Source organism: Pelodiscus sinensis, chromosome 3, assembly GCF_049634645.1.
Source record: "Pelodiscus sinensis isolate JC-2024 chromosome 3, ASM4963464v1, whole genome shotgun sequence".
In the NCBI taxonomy this organism is placed as follows: domain Eukaryota; kingdom Metazoa; phylum Chordata; order Testudines; family Trionychidae; genus Pelodiscus; species Pelodiscus sinensis.
Window position 1 is genome coordinate 98,887,847 of NC_134713.1, and position 19,671 is coordinate 98,907,517.

Here is a 19,671-nt window from a genome sequence, read left to right on the forward strand (position 1 = left end):
CACCTGCCAGTGCTCGTGGCCACCCTTCTTACCCCTTCCCCACAAGAGCAGCACGCCAGCGGGTGGCTTCCTGTGGGAGAGAGGTGGAAACCCCAAGGATCCACAGTGGCTGCACCTGGAAGCGGCTGCCCAGGCTGCCACCAGCAGGAGCAAGAAGGGAGAAGTCAGGTGGTGGGCCCTGCGCTGCCTCGGTGCTGTAGTGTGCCACCTCAGCCTGACCCCGGAACAGCTGTTGCTGGCCCAGAGCCAGTCTCCTTGGACAGCCCCCCTTCCCCTGGCAGTTGGGGAGGTGGGAGTGGGAAGGCATCTGAGGGTGGAGGAACGGCAGGACGAAAACTTTACCTGCAGGATGCAGAGTGACACATGACATCACTTCCATCGTCCCGCTGGAAAAAATATTCTTTATTATATAGTAAGGATTTCTTAATTCTTAATGTTTCCATTGGCAAAACATCAGTTTTACCACCTCTACTTAGATTTGCAAAGTGGTAAAATATATTTAGTTACTCAGTACTATCTTCATGTAAATTAGGGAGAGAAGGGCTGCACAGTTGATTTACTTCTCTTTCTTCCACTATACAACAGAAACAAAAGGTGTAACTAGAAAGTAGTTTACTGAGAGCTCTTCTTAAATCCTGCTGGGCTTCCTCTAAACAGAATGTATCTATTGCCAGAAGGCAACACTAGCCAAAGCGGAAAATATGAGACAGATGTCAGATTGCTGTTAGGAGGCTTGCTTTCTTATGTAAACAAACCAACAAAAAAAGCTCACCAGTGCAATGTAACCAGGCTTGGAATGATAAAATGTAAACCAAAAAACTGCAATAATAAAAAGAAGCGAACTAGTCTGATACAAAAAGACTACCTTGGCTTAAATTTTGATTAAGAAAGGGAAAGAGTTAAAAACATTGTGTGTGCCATTAGGTAAGTGTCCGGTGAATTCTTTTGCTTTCATTTTCTATCTAGCAATGAAAATAGAAGAAATATTTCTGAATATATTTGAAATCTCAAGTTCTACTCCGAATTAAAATATAATGAAGCCTAAATATAGTTTACTGAAAACTGAAAAAGACAGGAAAAACAGTTCTATTAACAGGCATTCATTAACAAATCTACAGCTGTCAAGATGTTAGCCTTCAATTTAAAATCCTGTGGATGGACTGCTGAAGCATAAAATGTCATTTATTTTGAAATTAAGAAGCCTACTAGAACTATAAAACATAATTTTGTTAAGAAGAGGAAGGAACTATAAGGCAACAGAGGAAAAGTAAAAAACAGAATGCATTTAACTTCAAATAAGTTTCTCTGTCATGTCATTGTGATTTAATTTAAATGGAGTCTTTCTTGATTCACACCAATATAACCAAGCAAAATATGGCTTTTAAAATATGAAAAAATAAGACGGTTGCACAAAAACTACAAAGTCATTCTGCAGGGGTATTTGGTACATTTCCATAAGTTATATCAGAGATAGCTTCAGTTTTGTTGCAGCATACAGATACACTTTATAACAGGGCTGGGCAAAATATGGCCTTAGGGCCGAACCCAGCCCACCAAGCCACGGGTTCTGGCCTGTGGACACAGAGGGAAGCCTCAGGCAGCCTCCCTGCCCACCACTCAGAAAAGCTGTTGATGGTCCATTTGTCTTTCAACAGCTGCGAGCCCAGGAGGAAGGAGGGGGAAAAGGCTTTGCACGCTGTCACCACCCCCAGCACAATCTCATCCGCTGGTTTCTGGCCAATGGAGCTACCTGTTTGAAGAACAGGCAGTTCATGAAGTACCCCTCCCTCAGGCTTGTAGCTATTCACAGATGCATACGGCCCTTGAAGCCTGTGCAGGAATGGGAGAAACAGGGAGATTGCCTGAGAAAGGTACTGGGCTTCTGGCCAGGAGTCATTCAGGTAAGTCCTGGTCCAAAGCCTACCTCTGGCACCCCGGTGTCTCCTTCCCCTCCAAGTCTCCTCCCTCTCTCCTGCACCCATACCCCATCCCAGACCCTACACCCCAATCCCCTTTCCCAGGTCACAACCCCCTCCTGCCTAAGATCACTACCCAAATGCCTGCACTCCCTCCTGCACCCCAGTCTCCTGTCCCAAGTCACACAACTGCTTCCATTACCCAAACTCCTTCCCAGACACCACACCCCCTCCTGCGTTCCAATCCCCCTTCTGCACCCAACCTCCATCCCAGACCCCGCACCTCCTCCATTAATATCGATGAAGAGTGTGGCCTTCAGCCACTTTCCAAATTCTTGGAGTGGTCTGCCATCAAAAAAACAGAATCTTAACGTTTCATATTCTAACTAACCAATTTCTTACAACATAACAAGGTCTCAAATGAAATTAGTTTGATACACACTCTAGCCAAGCAACAAACTATAATACCAAATAGAGGGGAGGAGAGAACTACCACCACGACACACACACTTTGGACCCAAAGGCACCGAGGGGGAGGAGGGGAGAAGAGATTAGAAATACTTAAAAGGGAGGGGTTATTGTAAGACTGCACTATATAACATACAAGTAGCTTGCAAAGTCCATCCATGCTAGTCTGTGTTGACCTAACCATACACAAGCATTTTCTTCAGTCTCACAAGTGGTAAATTACTGACAATAGCCAATCAGTATGGTTCATACCCAGCCTACACCCAGGAATAATGCTATAATTACCAGGTTGCTTTGATCTTTTCAACAAAATTAAGGTCATGCTTTGATCATGTCTTGCTTATGGCTACTCTGGCACTAGAAAAGAAACTGGGACCGTAATGCATAATCATCATGCTTTTCGACACACTTTTCCAAGTCTCACACTGAATCTCAATCTCCTCCCTCTTGTACTACACCTAGAGGAGGGTAGTCTAGTCAAGCTAGCAAACACAAGGAAACTCAGCAAATCAAGCAAAAATTTTGCCTTTTGTCTCTGGAAGGGCAGTATTACGGTAGAGCAGGCCTGGGCAAAATATAGCCCGCGGGCTGGATCCGGCCTGCCAAGCCACCAGATCCAGCCCGCAGAGGCAGTGGGAAGTTCCAGACAGGCTCCCCTGCTTGTCCCACATGCTGCTCAGAAACGTGGCTGCGGGGCACTTTCTCTTCGAGTCTGAAGGGGAGAAGATTCAGACATGGCTCCCGCCCCCAGCACAATCCCATTGGCCAGTTTCTGGACAGACACTGGCCAATGGGAGTTGCCTGTTTGAACAACAGACAACCACAAAGCACAACCCTCCTGCTCGCTCACTCACTCACGCACATGGCTAAGTGGGCAGAAACATTTTACGCTCTGCAAGCCTTTAGCCCTGCCGGCAGGCTGGTAAGTCTCCTGGTGAGAACCTGCCTCTGGCACCTCAGCCCCTCCCTTCCCCAACCCTCTGCCCCACACTCCTACCCTGCTACTCCACATGCGCCCATTCCCAATCTGGCACCTCAATCTCCTGCCTGAGATCACAATCCCGTCCTATCCAAGGTCACATCCCAAAACCCTGCACCCCAGTTCCCTTCCCTAGGTCACAACTGCCTCCTTCACCCAAACCCCCTCCCAAATCCAATTCTTCCTCCTGCACCCAGTCCTTTACCCCAAGCTACCTTCTGCATGCAACCTCCATCCCAGATCCCACATCTCCTCCATTAATACCATGGAAGTGTGCAGCCCTCGACCACTTTCCAAAATCTTGGGAGTGGCCCCCAATCAAAAATTATTGCCCAACCCTGCAATAGAGGGATATGCATTAGTTTCAAATATATTAAATTTTAAAAAAAGCACCACATCCAGTGTTTGGTTCAAATTTAACTACATTGTTAGGGGGAGCATCCACACTACCAAGCCTCTTACTTCAAAATAATGGGCTTGTTATTTCAAAATAACAACTCTTGCTTGTGAAGAAGAATAAACTTATTTTGAAATAGTTATTTTAGGAGCTATTATTTTGAAATAGGTTGTACAGACCAAGCCTTATTGCACATTTACTTATGGTATATTATTTGTTCCAGGTAACACTGAAATTATATCTATATATAAAATCAGTATGTTTGCATGTTCAAATAGATAGCAAAATAGAGATCAGAGGGAAGAGAAGTTTTCCTTTCTTCTTGCAAACAAATTCATGGTACACAGAAATTGCACTGCTGGATGAGGTCCATCAAGTCTAGTGTCCTGTCTCCAATAATGGTCAACACTTGAAACTTCAGAGAAAGATACAAGAACAGTACAGTAAGGAGATGTGGAATACTCTTGTCCCCATATTAGGGATGTATAGTATAGTTGGTTAACCGATAAGCAAAAGCTGATAGGTTAATGCTATAGACTACATGCTTCCCCCCCATCCCTTGCCAGTAAATTTTTTTAGCAGTCTAGCCAGCAGCCTGGCTCAGTCCCAGCTCACATGGGGTCCTGAACCTAACCCCTCTGCATTTAAAGTATATTAGGAGCCAAGCAGGCAGCTCAGCTTAGTTCCAGCTCATGCAGGGTCCAGGAGCTCAGACGCCTCCTCCACAGACAGGGGCTGCCCAGGGACTATAGAATAAGGTAAGAATAACGAATAGTCAGTTAACCTTGTTAATTCTTATTCGATTAACCGATATTTAGCATCCCTACCCCATATACGTCTCATTCTAAACATTAATGATTAGAAATTGATTTACACCTCAAAATATGAGGTTCTTAGAAATTTCTGTGGTTTTCTATTCACCTCTTCCCTCCCCCAAAAAAGTCTTTTCCTGCAAGAACCTCACATTAGCTATTTAGAAAAGACGACCACAAAACCAAGATTAGTAGCTCTCTCTCAACCAAACCTAGACTAGACCAACACTAGAAGGAAAAGACATTTTTGAGGGCACTATTACTGTATCTTATAGTATCTGAATATTTGGGATGGTGGTGGTGGTGGGGTGGCTACTTTAAAAAAAACCCTATATATCCTGAAGTTTAATGTATTAACCATGTATCCTTAAAATGAAACTGTGACTGGCTGAATCACAGAAGTCCCCTTAGGGTTGTCCCCTGGTGTGCTCATCATGCCACTGACACCCACCTTCTTGCTCTCTGGGACTCCCCACCACCCTGTCCTGCTCAGGTCTTCCCCAGACTAGGGATGTTAGATAGCAATTCATTTAATAATCATGTAACTCCATCAAATGTTAGTGGTTACACAATTATTCGATAGTCCCTGGGGGCGGAGCCAGCAGCCAGTACTGTCCCAGGCACAACTCTTGGAGAGCCCCCTGATATCCTGCATTTCTGCCTCTATCAGAAGCAGCAGCGGAGTCAGGGGGGAGTGGCAGGCAGGAGCCAGCCCACATGGGGAGCTGGTTTAAAAACTGGCTCCCACCTGCCACCCCACACGGAGCAGCTTCTGTCCGCAGTGAGCATGGGCCTGCCACAGACAGAGGCTGCTCCTCTTCCCATCCATCCTGCGCTGCTGTCTCTGATAGAGGCAACAGCGTGGGGGGAGCAGGTGGAGCTGGTACTTATAGGAAGACAGATTTTAAAACAGTGGCGGCGGGGGAAGGAGGGAGTTAGATGGCTCCACAGGAGCCAATATGAACGGGGAGCCAGCTTGAAAGCCAGCTTCCCATGTGTACCAGCTCCTGCCTGCCACCTTCATGCTACTGCCTCTTTATCAGAGGCAGCAGCATGTGGGAGTGAGAGGAGAGGAGGAGTAAAGTGGCTCCGTGGGATCCTGTATAGGGATATTAAATGGTGTTTAATCAACTAGTCAATGGACTTTCCATTGACTAGTCAATTAGTTGATAAGGAGGGAAAAACTGCAGAGCTGCAGTGCGGTTAGCTTCTGGTCCCAGGAGTTAACCCCACTGCGGCTCTGCCTTTTAAATGTATTAAGAGCTGCTAGCCACCTCTGCAGCTCTTAATACATTTCAAAAGCAGCAGCACAGCAGGGGTGACCAGGCACAAGCTGGGAATCAGCTGTCCTGGCTCATGCCTGGTCCCTGCTATGTCTCTGCCCCCCCGCAGATACGGTGTTGTGGGGGAACCAGCTTTTAAGCCAGATCCCCCCAGCACTGGTTCCTGCTCCCCCCCTTGCTGCCTCTCTCTGACTGAGACAGCAACCAGGGCGGGAGAAGCAACTAGTCAAGACACTAGAGGTACATCTAAACAGTAGCATTATTCCAAAATAACTATAAAAGCACCTACACAGCTAGCCCATTATTTCAAAATAACGAGTGGCTTATTTTGGTGTTTGTAAACCTCATGTGGAAGTAGACATGTAGCTACTTCAGAAGACACTCCACTGCTTCTATTTCAAAAGAGCTTCTCCCCCAGGCCATTCAAAGTAATTACTCCCCAGTGCTTCCCAGAGCTCTAAACCAAGGTAACATGTCTACATTAGGGAAATCTGCCTCGGACTAATTTTAGTGTAGTGACACTATTTCGAAATAGCTATTTTGGAGTATTTCTTCTGGAATAGCTTATTCCGAAATAATCATGCAGTGTAGACATAGCCTAGCCAACTATCCGATAAGCATGTGGTTATCAGATAGTCAACTAATTGCTTATATCTCTAATCCTGTATAACTCCTGCCTCCCCAACCTTTGCTGCCTCTGATACAGAGGCAGCAAAGGTGGGGGGAAGAGTGCATGTAATCAATAGGATTAGCCCAGGCTTAGCAGTTAATCATGGAGCTAACTACACCTTGACATCCCTACCCTAGACAAGGCACAGCGTTGAGGTTACCACCCTTCGGAGGGCCAAACAAACAGTGGACCAATTCAACTTCAGGAGTGTTTAGCTATAAGGGCTCAGCACCCAGGAAACCATCACCCAAATGGGACCAAAACCCCAAATAAATTCATCTTACACAGAAAAAGCTTATAAGGGAGGTCCGCTCCCTTTATCAATGAAAGAAATAGATGAACAGTGGTTGCACCCCTCACCAAGTAACACTGGGCTTGATAATAAAAACATTTTTGTTTACTAAGTACAAAAAGTTGGATTTAAGTGGTTGCAAGTGAAACAGTCAAATCAAAGTAAGTTACTCAAAACGAACTTAGCTAGTTCTAATCCTCTAAGAAACTCATTACGTGCAAATTCCTAACCTAAACAGCTCTCCTTATCTCAGGGAAAGAGCATAGAGTCAGAGTTGATCTTTACTCTCCCCAGCTTACAACTTCTTGCAAGTACTTTGTATCCCCATAGTATGGGCCAGGCAGTTTCAATAGCTAGCTGAAGACAAAAGCTAATTGCTTCCTATTGCTTAAATAGACTTCCCCCAAGGTGGGAATCCTTTGTTCAGCTCCCCCTGTTCCCATGGAAAAATACCAGGTTCAACATGGATTTCTGTATCAGGTGTTATAGTCACATGTCCTTCTAAGACCAACCACAGATTGGGTTTACAGGACAAACACAACCATCCACAGGTTGCTGGTTTGAGTACTGAGTCATTACATTTCTGGGGCATTACTAATAGCCTTCATTAGCACATTTAGAACCATAAAGAGATCCAAATTTCACATTTCTAACTTCACATACAAGAATGACACACAAATAGGATAAACAGACTCAGCAAACTGTAACTGTAAAAGTTATATTACATGACCTGTTTTGCATAAAGCATCTTCAAGTTATGCATATTCCTATCCCTAAGAAAAATTTCATAAAGCATGAGGGGGAGCCTGTGACAAAATAAAATAGATATGCTGAAATTTAATGTATTAACAATGTGTCCTTAAAATGAAACTACCTCCTTTTTCCACAAAGATATTTCTAGAATTTTCAGCAAGCCAGAGGATCTAAGGCAATTAATTCATAGGTGCCATGTAATAAATCTCTAAGAAATGCACAAAGCTGTTCCAGATTTGAGCCAAAGAGTGTCCCTTTTTCAAACAGGGAGCCAAATCCTCATCAAATTGAATTCAGCTGGAGTTCTGCCATTCAGAAGGACAGGGACATGGCCAAGTATGCCTATGGGAAATCCTTTTCTACCTCAAGCTTTCTTCCTGCTCTTTTTCAAACGAAATCTCCTGAGGGTCAGACTGAATTTCCACGGATAATTAGTCTTGAAAAAACTAAATACAACAATGGTTAAACTGTTCCTAAGCACTATTCTGCATAATTAGGAATGGGTGTAAAACTCTTTACATTCCAAATTAACTATGTGTAGGGTATTTTGTTATAAATTATTTAACATCTGAACTTTACTCCTGGATCTTGCTGTTTCCATCATCCTCTGTCCACTGCTGATGCTGTCTTGAACAATGTTCACTTTGGTGGTTGGGAGATTGGGGATGGAGGAAAGGTTTCCCTAGGAATAAGCTGAATAAAGCTTCCTGTTCAGCTAAAGCAGGAAATGTGCTCCCGCACTGCCTTTACTAAACAAAATAGCAGGAGATGAAGCCTCAACTCAATTGACCTAGCTAGTCTACAGTTCCCTTGTATGAGAAATCAGAAAGCCAAACTTCAGCATGGCTTCTCTCTCTGCCTGCTTCAGTTTACCTCGCTCTGATATTAGTAAGTTCATGCTTTTATGTTTCAAAGTATATGCAAATTATACGTATATATATCTGTATGAACAATTCAGAATATATAAAATAAAGCCTCTCTTACATATGGTGCTATATTCTTCAGGCCTGATAGAGTTAAAGATGCAAGTCATGTCTACACTAGCAGTTCTGTAGTGACACAGCTTTGGCAGGCTTTGTCTACACTTAAAAGTTTGAAGTGCAGCCACAACAGCACTTTAAACTGAAAGTGTGACCCTGGCTCAAGCACTGGGAGAGAGAGCTAACAGCATTCTATGTAAACCACCTCCAAAGGGGAGTAGCTAAAAGTACTGAGCTCCAAAGCCTGCTTTACAGCAGTGTTTCTCAACCTTTTTTTGTTTAAATAAAGTACCCCTTTAAAAAAGTTATAAGTAACCTCATTTTCACACAAAAGAAATTATAAGTACTCCCAGTATCTACAGTTTTCAGGCACAGTTTTTTTTCTACCATTGCAACACATTTGTTTAAACAACTTGATCATAGCCAGGCGGGCAATTAAATTTTTGGATGTAACAAATCCAAAAAATGATAAAGCACTGTAAAACTTAGAACAAAAATTCAGTTTTCTCCAAATTTCAGTTGTGTTGAAATACCCCCAGACTTCTCTCGAGTATCCCTGAGGGTACTCATACCACTGGTTGAGAAACACTGCTTTACAGCACTGTAACTTGCTGCATTTTTTGGGGGGGGGGAGGTGTTTTTTCACGGCCAGAAAGTTACAGCACTGTAAAGTGCCAGTGTAGACTTAGCCATATTGTAGCTACAGCGCTGTAGTATCATAGCATATACACTGCCCAAGGACAGAAGGGGGTTTTCCCATTGCTGTAGGAATTCCACTTCCCAAAGCGATGGTTTCTAGGCTAATAGGATTTTTTCATACCCCTGAGCACCATAGTTATGTTGACCTAATTTAAGTGTAGACCAAGCCTTAGAACACAACAGTGGCAACACACACACCACGCGAGCCAATTTCTTCTACAGCAGCACAAAGTAGGGATGTAATAGTATAGTCAATTAACCGATAAACAAAAGCTTATAGGTTAATGTTAAGTATAGATTACATGCATTCCCCTCCACCTCCTGCCAGTAATTTTTTAGCAGGCTAGCCAGCAGCCCAACTCAGTGCCAACTTGCACCAGGTCCAGGACCTATCCCCTGTGGCTCTGCATTTAAAATGTATTAGGAGCCAGGTGGGCAGGAATCCATTTAAGTTCTGGCTCACTCTGGGTCTAGGAACTCAGACATCCCACCTGGACAGAGGCTGTTGCCACCCTAGAGTGGGCTGGCAGGCAGCCAGACCACAAGGGGAGCTGTTTTTTAAACTGACTTCTCTGTGGACCAGCTCCTACCTGGCACCCTGTGCTGCCTCTGATATAGAGGCAGTAGCATGCGGTTGCAAGGGGCTCCTCGAGAGTGGGGCTGGAGCCCTCGGGGACTACAGAATAGTCAACTAACCAATAATTCATGTGGTTAATTGACTATTCAATTAACCAATATTTAATATCCCTAGCACAAAATGCAATGAACTAAATCTCACCATATTATGGGAGATGTGACCCAGAAACCTTCACAAGGTTCATTTCATGGTATTTCCTTCCCAGTATCTCTTTGAAGAAACAGAAAGGACCAGGGAGCTGTGAAGGAGGTAAGAGATATGACCTCCCAAGCCTGTGAACAGTATGATCCACAGAGTAGGAAAGCAGTGTTAACATTTGCATAGATATCAAATGTCTTTGTAACAGGGAACATGAAGGAGAACTCCCAGCCCTTACAACAAATACCTGAGCTGTCACATCAGAACAGACTGACAGTGCTGTGTGTAGCCAGGCTTATGTTCTACTTTCTGTGCTCCTCAGCCAAAAGCCACCCAATCAGAGTTTCCTCTGAGCATGGAAGCAGGATGGTTTGATGTTGAGAACTTCCTCTCATTGTTTCATCAATTGGCTCCGGAGAATGAAATAGTTATCTATCTTGTCTCAACTCCATTAAATCCCAGTGTTTTTTCAGAGTAATTTTTTAAATGCCAAATCTTATAATACAAAGTTACTAGAATCTTATATGTACAAAGTAACTAGAAGATTTCTTCTACGGACACTTCAATTCTATTTAAACAATCAAATTAGATCAAGCATTCATACCTGGTGAAATCCAGGAATTCACATTGTTGGGATGCTTTAGGATTGAATTTTCAATGAGGGTTAATAGTCTGTAAAAGTTCAAGAAATGTATGCTTTTATATGCATAAACATGCTTGTTTACATCACCATATTTACAGATAGGAGGAGAGAAAGAGTGCTTCCTGAAAGATGCTGTGTGCCCTGGACTCTCCTGACAAGGAAAGACATTTGAGGGTGCATAATATCTCACAAGTGTTTTTAAAAGGTATAATTCACTCCAGAACTATTACTGCCATCTTATTAGTATTTGCCGTAAGTAGGCAACAATCATGCCTAAAAAGTTCACACTTGCAATTACTTCCCGCCTCCATCTTGGCTGTGAAGTTTAAAATCTGAAATTTGCTCTTTAAGGTACATTACTGAATTCTGTTTCACTGAAGTTTACACAGTGTCTTGAAGATAAAAAGCATACATGAGTGCTAGTATCATTATTAATTATTATTATTATAACTACAGTGTTTTACAAATGTATACAACAATAAGGAAATTACATATGCTTAATGAAAACCTATGGAAGGTTTGTCAAAATCTAATGGCTCTGTTCCAGGAATGAATGCCAATACAGCCAAACTAAGGTCATAATATTGCATGCAATGCTGAAGTTTTACAGCCCCCCCTCCCTCCGAGCCGTTCGTGCTCAGAACCAATATCACCTTGGGCCATTAACTCCAGTTGTCAAACCCCAGGAAAAGCTTTGCATCTCAGTAGCCATAATTGTTGCACAACACACTACTCATGATGAGAAATTCAAATAAGAGGCGCTTAACATGCACTGTATTAATCTTTATCTTCATAAACCTAAATAAACAAAAAAAACTCTGCAACATGATCTGATCTCAAACTTGACCTCCCATTAGGAGTCAGGAGAAACAAGTTCCAAAGATGGGGGTCTTCAACAGAGTATTTCTACTGCTGAAGACAGAAGGCAGAGCTCCAGATCACACAGTCGGCATCATCTTGAATTGCACACTGACCAGAGCTGAAAGCTACTACAGTGCATGTTAAGTGCAGAAAGTGAATCTACCATGTGAAATACAGTACAGAAATCCAGCCTATCTTGTTTAGATACCCAAGACAATTCCACTGTTGAAAGAGTTACAAATGTGTGATACTTATTCTTGACTGGTTTGCAAAGCACAACAGTCCTCCTGCATTCAGGACCCTCAGAGAATGTATTTTAATTAGCACGTTCTTTAGGCAGATTTTCTCCAAAATGAGCATTAGAGACCAAAGATAACTAAAAAAAACTAGCTGACAGTTTAAGACAAATTTTTAATTACTAATGTTATTAACATGTAAAAGTACAGGATGTCATAGCAGCACTGATATGGACCTTACACTTAAGTTGCGTAGCCAGACAAACAAATAAGCATACCGAATGGCTGTTCAGAGTGACTAATTATCAAGATTAGCAGACAAAAGGTTGTAGTTATGTTGCCTCCTCCCCTGCCACACCCTTATGCTCATGCCTGCATACTGCACACAAACCTATGCTCTTCTTTTTGGTGATCTTTGTAAGAAAAAGAAGAATCCCTGGGAGTCCCTACCCCAACTCTGACCCCCCCCCTTCAGAGCCAGAACCCCATGCTCCCTTCCTACACTCCAACCTGACCCAGCGAATGTGAGAAAGAAGGGATGGAGTGAGAGGCGTGGGGGCTCAGGGAAGGGGCAGGATAGATCTTGGTTTTCCCTTAAATGCAGAAAGTGATCTTGGGCATAAAAAGGTTGGAGATCACTGCTATAGACCAGTGTTTCTCAACCAGTGGTACGAGTATCCTTAGAATAGAGAGGCGTGAACTGGTTCAACACAACTGAAATTTGGAGAAAACTGAATTTTTGTTTTAAGTTTTATAGAGCTTTATTATTTTTGGACTTTTTACACCCAAAAATGTCATCACCCACTAGACTACAATTAAGTTGTTTAAACAAATGTGTTGCAATGGTAGAAAAAAAATCATGTGTCTGAAAACTGTAGATACTGAGACTACCTATAATTTTTTTTAAAAAAGAGGTACTTTTTTTTTTTTTTTTTTTTTTTTTTTTAAATAAAGGTTGAGAAACTCTGATCTAGACCATCCCTGGCCAGTGATTGTCATTGGAGGTTTTTAAAAACAGGTTAGACAGAGATTTGCGAAATTTTCTACCCTTATTCTGAAGCTTTAACATACAAAAGTAAAACCAAAATACTTAACGATAACTGCAATGTTATTAATGAACTGGTTAAAATGCTTTTTCAGCAACCTGTGCACAAAACAGATACTGCCATAACATTACTTTCTTCTCTACCATCTTGTGCAAACAATAAGTATCTAATAACTGAGAACAATGTTAATCGATTTACTCTTCTCTGTTCCTTCCCTTCAGCCAATGGTTTCTTATGTGAAGCCTTTATTGTGAAAGTATGTTGTTCTGAAAAGCAAACATTTGTGGCATTGGTATACAAAACAAAAACAAATATAATTAAACTACTCTCTTTGTTTTGCCGATACTTCCTCCAACCCAGCAGGACAAAGTTAAACTGGCAGACAGACCTTGACAGCTTCCATTATAAATGAGTTCATGATGTTAACTATTGTTGATCACCCAACTAAATCTCAAGAACTCAAGCAGAAGAAAGCATGTAACAAGAAAGTTAAAAGGTAACATTATGCTGCATATTAGAATGGTTAGTTTGAACAGCAGCTATCAACAGTTGCTAGTCACCCAAAGTAATCCACTGAAAAATTGTTTCACACCAAGTCTTTTATCAAATAATTTTTAAATATATAATTCATTTATTAAATACAGCTCAATAAGCTACAGTAACTTTATTAAGTTATAGCAACTTTATTAATTAAAGGAGGCTTTGTAAACCATGGAGGCATAAAGAAAAGACAATGCAATTTGTCTACACTGGATAAGTATCTCTAATAGCATGAGTAAGGCAGAATATAAGAAATGTGTAAGTTCTGGGAACTTAAATATACAAAGAAAATGAAAGAAAATTCTTCAGTACTGCACTTTTTGACTGGTATAAGAAAGTGAAGTGGATGGTCTACAATTTGGAGTGCCAGAAGACATTTCAATAAGGTGGTCAGATAGCAAGTGTCAAAATTCAGGATGCTTTTTTTCCAGGGTGTATTGTTGCTATGTAACACAAACCCCCTAATGTTGCAATGTCTGGTCACCCTATGTGCCAAGAAATTACATCTAACAGGTAAAGGTTATGATGTATTGTACCCTATTCTCTATGCAAGTTGAAAAATGTAGCAATTATAAGAGTTTTCTGAGATTTACAAAACTGTCTTTTCACAGATTTGTGTATTCTTGGGAGAATGAAGGTAATCAAGTATCTGAAAGCAGATCTTCCATGCTTTTGAATTCAATGTAGTCTATTCAAAGTGAAATGTAATTCACTTGGTACTTGTTTAGACAGCTTTCAGGACGTGGTGAATGGATTTGGTGCTAAGAGAGATATACCTAAACCAAAACCTAAGTATGAGGGATTCAAAATCCATGGACAAATCTAAGTTTTGCAGCTTTAGCCCTGTATTCAGTTAGAAATTCAACATTGTAGTTAGCCTGCATATAAAAGAGTATCATATAAATGAAAGACAAGTCCAAAGAACTATGAAACAGAAAAATATTTTTTAAAAAGTGTGAAAGAACTTAAGTATATGCAAATTTTAAAATGTCAAGATGTGCACCAGCAATCTGATGAATAGAGGAATGAATTGGTTCAAAAAACACAGCACAAACCAGACATAAAAGAAGTCTCATAGTTATTATGCCATATTACAGCTGAAAAGTATGCGTTAAAAGTGTTGACAAATAAACAAGACCCTCACACTGCACAGTCAATTTACTGTTCTTTATCCTACAGCCCTGCTTTTCACGGAATCAGATCTGTGACAGGCAGCAAGAATGGAAAAAAAAACTCTTCCATGCTGAAAACTTCCCAGCCCTGAGCCAGCAGGAAATTCCAACTACTCCATGCACAGGAGCCAAAAAGAGAACTACTGGAACGAAACGGGGAGCTTACTGTGAAAGCCGTGTGGTGATCCCTCTGAACTTCAGTTGAGACACAGAGGGGAGATAATTATGCGTAGCAAGCTTGGCTGGAAGATTGTATTTCAGTAAGCGTGGAGGGGCAGGGTGGGGAATGTTTATTGGGTTCCTTGCAAGGAGAGCACTTGAAAGTGCTTTTTGAATATGAAGTAATATATTGAGGGGAGAAGGCAGGCACTGAGGTCACCGGTCTAAGGAAAATACATCACATTAAAGTCACTTTAATAACCTTCTAGTGTGATGCATATTCCAGTGGGTGCCCGCGGTTGTTGCATTTCCTCTCACGTTAACACCAGTGGAGCCGCACACCTTGTTTTTCCAGACGTTTTCAGCCGGTGATGGCTAACGCAGCCATTTAACAAGTTTTTAAACAACTGGCCTTAGCCACGCCAAGGCGAAAAGCATCTCAGTTAACACGTGTAATAGGATGCATCTGCCAACAAGGCCTACAAGCCTAATCCTGCAAACAGCGCCGCGCTAAATGGATGAGGCTCCCTGGGGCACGCCCATCTCACGCCGCGAGCCGCCCTGGTGAACAGCCGCAAAACAAACCGCACCTCGCTGCTCAGCTCAGCCCTGCAAAGCTCTCACACCCTGGCACCCGTCAGCGGCGGGGGGCGGGCCGGCGGGGCAGATTCGCCAGCGGAATGAGCAGGCTGGGGGGGGGGGGAGGGGTAGTTTCAGTGTGTGCCTTTCCCTCACTAACCCTGCAAAAGTGGCACGAGCCCAGTGTCTGCCCCCTTGCAGCCAGCCGGCTGCTCTCCACTCGGGCCGGACTAACTCTGGGGCCGCGAAAAGTCCTCCCCCGCCAGTGCTGCCACCCTTCACAAGGCAGTTTCATACACATGTCCACCCTCACCCCCCGGCTGCAAATGCAGCTCTCCTAGCTCGGCCCGGCAGCCCCGGGCGGTGACTGGCCGGTTGGCGAGCCCGGGCCCGCAGGCAGACAGAAGAAGTTTGCACTCACGGATTTTCACTCGCCGGTGGTCTAGGCGGCCGCTCAAAGCGCGCAGGGAGCCCAGGCGGCGCTGGAGCCGGGCGCTGCGTTCACACAGGGCGTCCGCTTGGCTCTGGATCTCGCCGAAGATGTCGCTGGCGCAGCGGGAGAGGTCGGAGAGCTGCCAGAGCAGGGAGACCAGCGAGCGCGAGCTGACCTGCTCCAGCGAGCTGAACAGCAGCCGGCGCCCGCCGCTCCCGGCCGCCCGCGCTCGCTCTTTGTCCGCCGCTCTGGCTGCTCCCAGCAGAGCCCCGCAGCCGCCGCCGGCAGCAGCAACAGCATCTCCCCCGGCGTCTTCCAACCTGCACAGCCTCAGGGGCTCCACCGTCCTCAGCGGGAACGGCATGTCGGGGCTGGAGGGGCTACACTTCTCCGGAGCAAGAAACCCTCATTCAAAAGCGAGAGCCCCACGAGTTCAGAGGAAAGCCAGCAAACCAACTAACTTTTCCCCACCCTCCGCCGCGGATGGGGGAGGACTTCGCGCTGAGATCCGGGAGAGCTCACGTGCGGGAAAGGCAGCGAGGAGTCCCGCAAGCCATGGGGCAGCAAGCGACGCTGCCCAGGGAGACAGAGGGGAAGGACGCTGCCTCCGGGGGAGGGGTGGGGAGAGGAGGAGAAGTGGTAAACTTGTGTGGAGACAGGAAAACAGCCCGAGATCCTCCGTCAAAAGTGGAGCTGGGGAGGAGGAAAAGGGAAAGCGCGGCGGGGGGGGGGAGGGCAGAGTGCCCTGGCTGCGACCACAAAGAAGGAAAATTAAGAGAAAAGCGGAGGAAAGGGAGGGAAAGAAAAATCCCCAAGCAGCCACCTGAGGCTCCTTGAGCTGCCTTCACTCCTCTGAACCTCCACCCAAACTCCAAACCCGGAAAGCGAAAGCAGGAGGCAGAGAGAGGGAAGGGAGGGGGAAAACACGCACACCAAACCTGGGGAAAGAAAAAGAGGCCGCCGCCTACCTGTGGCTGCCCGAACTGGAGTCTCTGCCAGAGCCTCGCCCCTGGCAGCCAGCAGCAAAGGTGAAAGCCTGCCTCTGCTCTGCCAACCCTTCTGGGGGCCACCTGAAATGGGGTCATCTTTCCCTGCCTCGCCCACCCCGTATCAGTCCGCTGGCCTCCCTTCCCAGAGGTGAAAACTACCCTCCTTTGTTTTCTCCTACCAATCGAAACTTGACTTTACAGCAGGAGGTTTCAACCTTTTGCATTTGAGGGCCACTTAGACAAAAATTGAATAGAAGTGCAGACCCCTTTGGAATTGTTAGCCCATTGGTTGACAACCCCTGTTCTGTGATAACCACCACGTTTCACAGACCCCCTTAAACCTCCTGTAGACACCCATTTCCCCAAGGGAAAGACCAGGGGTTGAAAACCACTGCCCCAGAGAGAAGCAGAGGAGGTGCTAACTGCATCTCCGTTCTTCCTCCTTTTTGCTCTTACGTTAAAAAGTACTGAAGAGCAGGTGAAAAGGCACAACCTTTTTAACCATACAAGTCAGAAGCCACACATTACATGTTCTAATTATTGTTTTGCAATTAATGTAGAGCATAAATTATCTTAAGTAAAAATGACACCTCCACAAATACAAAATCCAAGTAAGCCAGCACAACATGTAGGGCTACAAACCAAATGAATTACTTCAATACGCATGCACTGTTGTATCACTGATTGCATATTCGTCCCAGGATATTAGAAAGTGAAGGTGGTCAAATAAAAGTTACCATCACCACCTTCAGAGGGGTAGTTGTGTTAGTCTGTATCTCCAGAACAACTTGGAGTCCTGTGGCACTTTAACGACTAACATTTATTTGAGGTTAAGCTTCTCTGGACAAAGACCCACTTAGTCAGATGCATCATAACCTTGTCTCTTTTACCTCAAGGTGTAATTCTGGCATAGCAAAAAACCACACCCTCAATCCTCACACTGTTCCTTCTCTGACCCCATTCAGTATTCTGTTGGGATGCACTTAATCATGACTACTATACTGGGATATCCCCAATGGAAGCAATTAAGCTTTGTGATAATACAGGACAATTGGCTGTTGCTTAATTGGACTATTGTCCTATTTTACTGCATGTGCAGAGAGGAACAAAGTCATAGACTGCTTGTGGAAAGGGAATCTGGAGCAAAAATGGAAAATAGTTGCTATGCCCTCCTCATTCACCTTGTAACCAAAGGTGCAGAAAGCAGGGGCACTGGGGTGTTGCAGCACCCCCAGGTGTTCGGCTTGCTGTCCACATGCTCTGCTGCTCAGGGTCTTGGCTGCCAGGCCCGCTGTTCTCCAGGGACTCTGTTTCCAGCCCAAGGACTCTGCTTTCAGCCCCAGATCCTACTCAGCTGCCATCCCTGCACACAGGGACTCCACTGCCAGCCTCAGCTCTCACTTGGCTGCAATCCCTGCACACACGGCTTACCCACCAGCCCCAGGTCCCACTCTGTGGCCATGCCTGTGAAATGGTCTCGGCAGCCAGTTCTGGGTCCCACTAAGCTGCTGGCCTTGGCGCTGTGGTGCAGGCACAGGGTCCCGCCTGGCAACTAGCCTCACACATGGGGTCCCATCTGACAGCCCTAGCTCTAAAGGGCTGTGAGGAACATGACTCGGCATCCCCTACTCCAAAAATTGTTCCCATGCCACTGCTTGTAGCTGCAGCATAATTCAATAGCCAAGATATTTGAAGTAATAGAAATTCTCTCCCTCTGCAGTTTTGGCATTAGTTACACATGAAATTTTATGGAAAAAAAACCCTACCCAGTGACTAGCATGGGGTTGGTTGACCATTGTAAATATTTATCTGGAGTTCTGCAATGAACCTAATGCTTTTTAAGGTAACCGAAAATAGTGCTAATCGCAAGACACAGCCAATGGGGGTATAATAAGAGCAGGCATTGAACTGCTGCCAGGCGCACAGAAGAGCTGAGAGGCACAGGATAAGGCCATTATATTCCTGTGGATTGTATTCATATGCAAAAAAAAACCCTCAGCCGTTAGTGGTTCTATCATTAGAAGTATCTTTAGTGGGTAAAGAAGCTACAAAGATTTGAGAAAATATAGCGTCAGACTGGGAAAAGTAGGATTCCCTTCCATGTGTTTTTACTGACAAAAGATAGCATATACAGCAGTTTTTAAAATCTCTTCCACCCTAATCCTACAACGCTGCTATGAACTGTCCCATTGTTAATATCCAGACAATGATATTTAGTGAGGTGTTCAGGTGAAGTTTGAAGCATTGGTTTTGCAATACAAAAATTGCCAAAAAAGATTAAAATAAAGATGAAATCAGTGATTAATATTTTGGTTCACTGCTTTTATAAGATATGTAGGCATATTTTAAATGGCTTTTTTCTTTTAATTGTGGAATAGCCACTTACCCAGAATTAAAAGAATTGTAATTGGTTTTAGAAGATGATAAATGAATTGATGAGCCAAAGGGACTTTAATATAGATTTTTTTGAATGACTACAAAGTTAGGTAAAAGGGGATGGTGTCTTTTTTTTTAATTATATATGTTGAATACAGTGCTTTCCACAAAACCATGCTGACATATCTGCAACTGGAATTTCTTATTTGAGATGACTATTCTCATTTTAATAATACTTGAAGTTTTAACAATAGATGGATTAAATACAATTTACGGATCTAAAGACATTCTTCTTTCTAGAGCAATTTGGATTTCGGCCCTGATACTACAAACCATTCTGTATGTTCTTAGCTTTCTACATGTGAGTAGTTTCACTGAGTATGAATCAGGGGAAAGATAATTTTTAATACAGAACCAGGTTTGGAAGATCATTAATAATTAAAGCTGCAGAGCAGATGTTCAACTAGCATCAAAAAAGTGAAATGCTACTGCAGTCAACAAAACAGCACTAATTTCACTAACTAAGGCTCTGGTTCTCCATTTGCAGGCTGGAAATTTAACTTGGTTCTGAAAAACCCAAAGACCTTTGGTGTGGGAATAATCCCCCAGCAAA

At 43.9% G+C, this 19,671-nt stretch overlaps 1 protein-coding gene across 4 annotated transcripts in view; it reads right to left on the reverse strand.

Annotated features, from left to right (window-relative positions):
• The window catches only part of NHSL1 (NHS like 1), a 263,051-nt gene extending 245,787 nt beyond the window's left edge, over positions 1-17,264 (reverse strand). Inside the window, exon 1 of one of the 4 annotated variants that reach the window (XM_075924282.1) lies at positions 15,682-17,264. In XM_075924282.1, coding sequence (XP_075780397.1) covers positions 15,682-16,057 — 376 coding nt within the window. In that variant the 5' untranslated portion in view covers positions 16,058-17,264. The remainder of the gene's footprint in view (positions 1-15,681) is intronic. The other 3 variants (XM_075924280.1, XM_075924284.1, XM_075924283.1) reach the window with 3 other exon arrangements.
• Between the last annotated feature and the right edge of the window lie 2,407 nt (positions 17,265-19,671).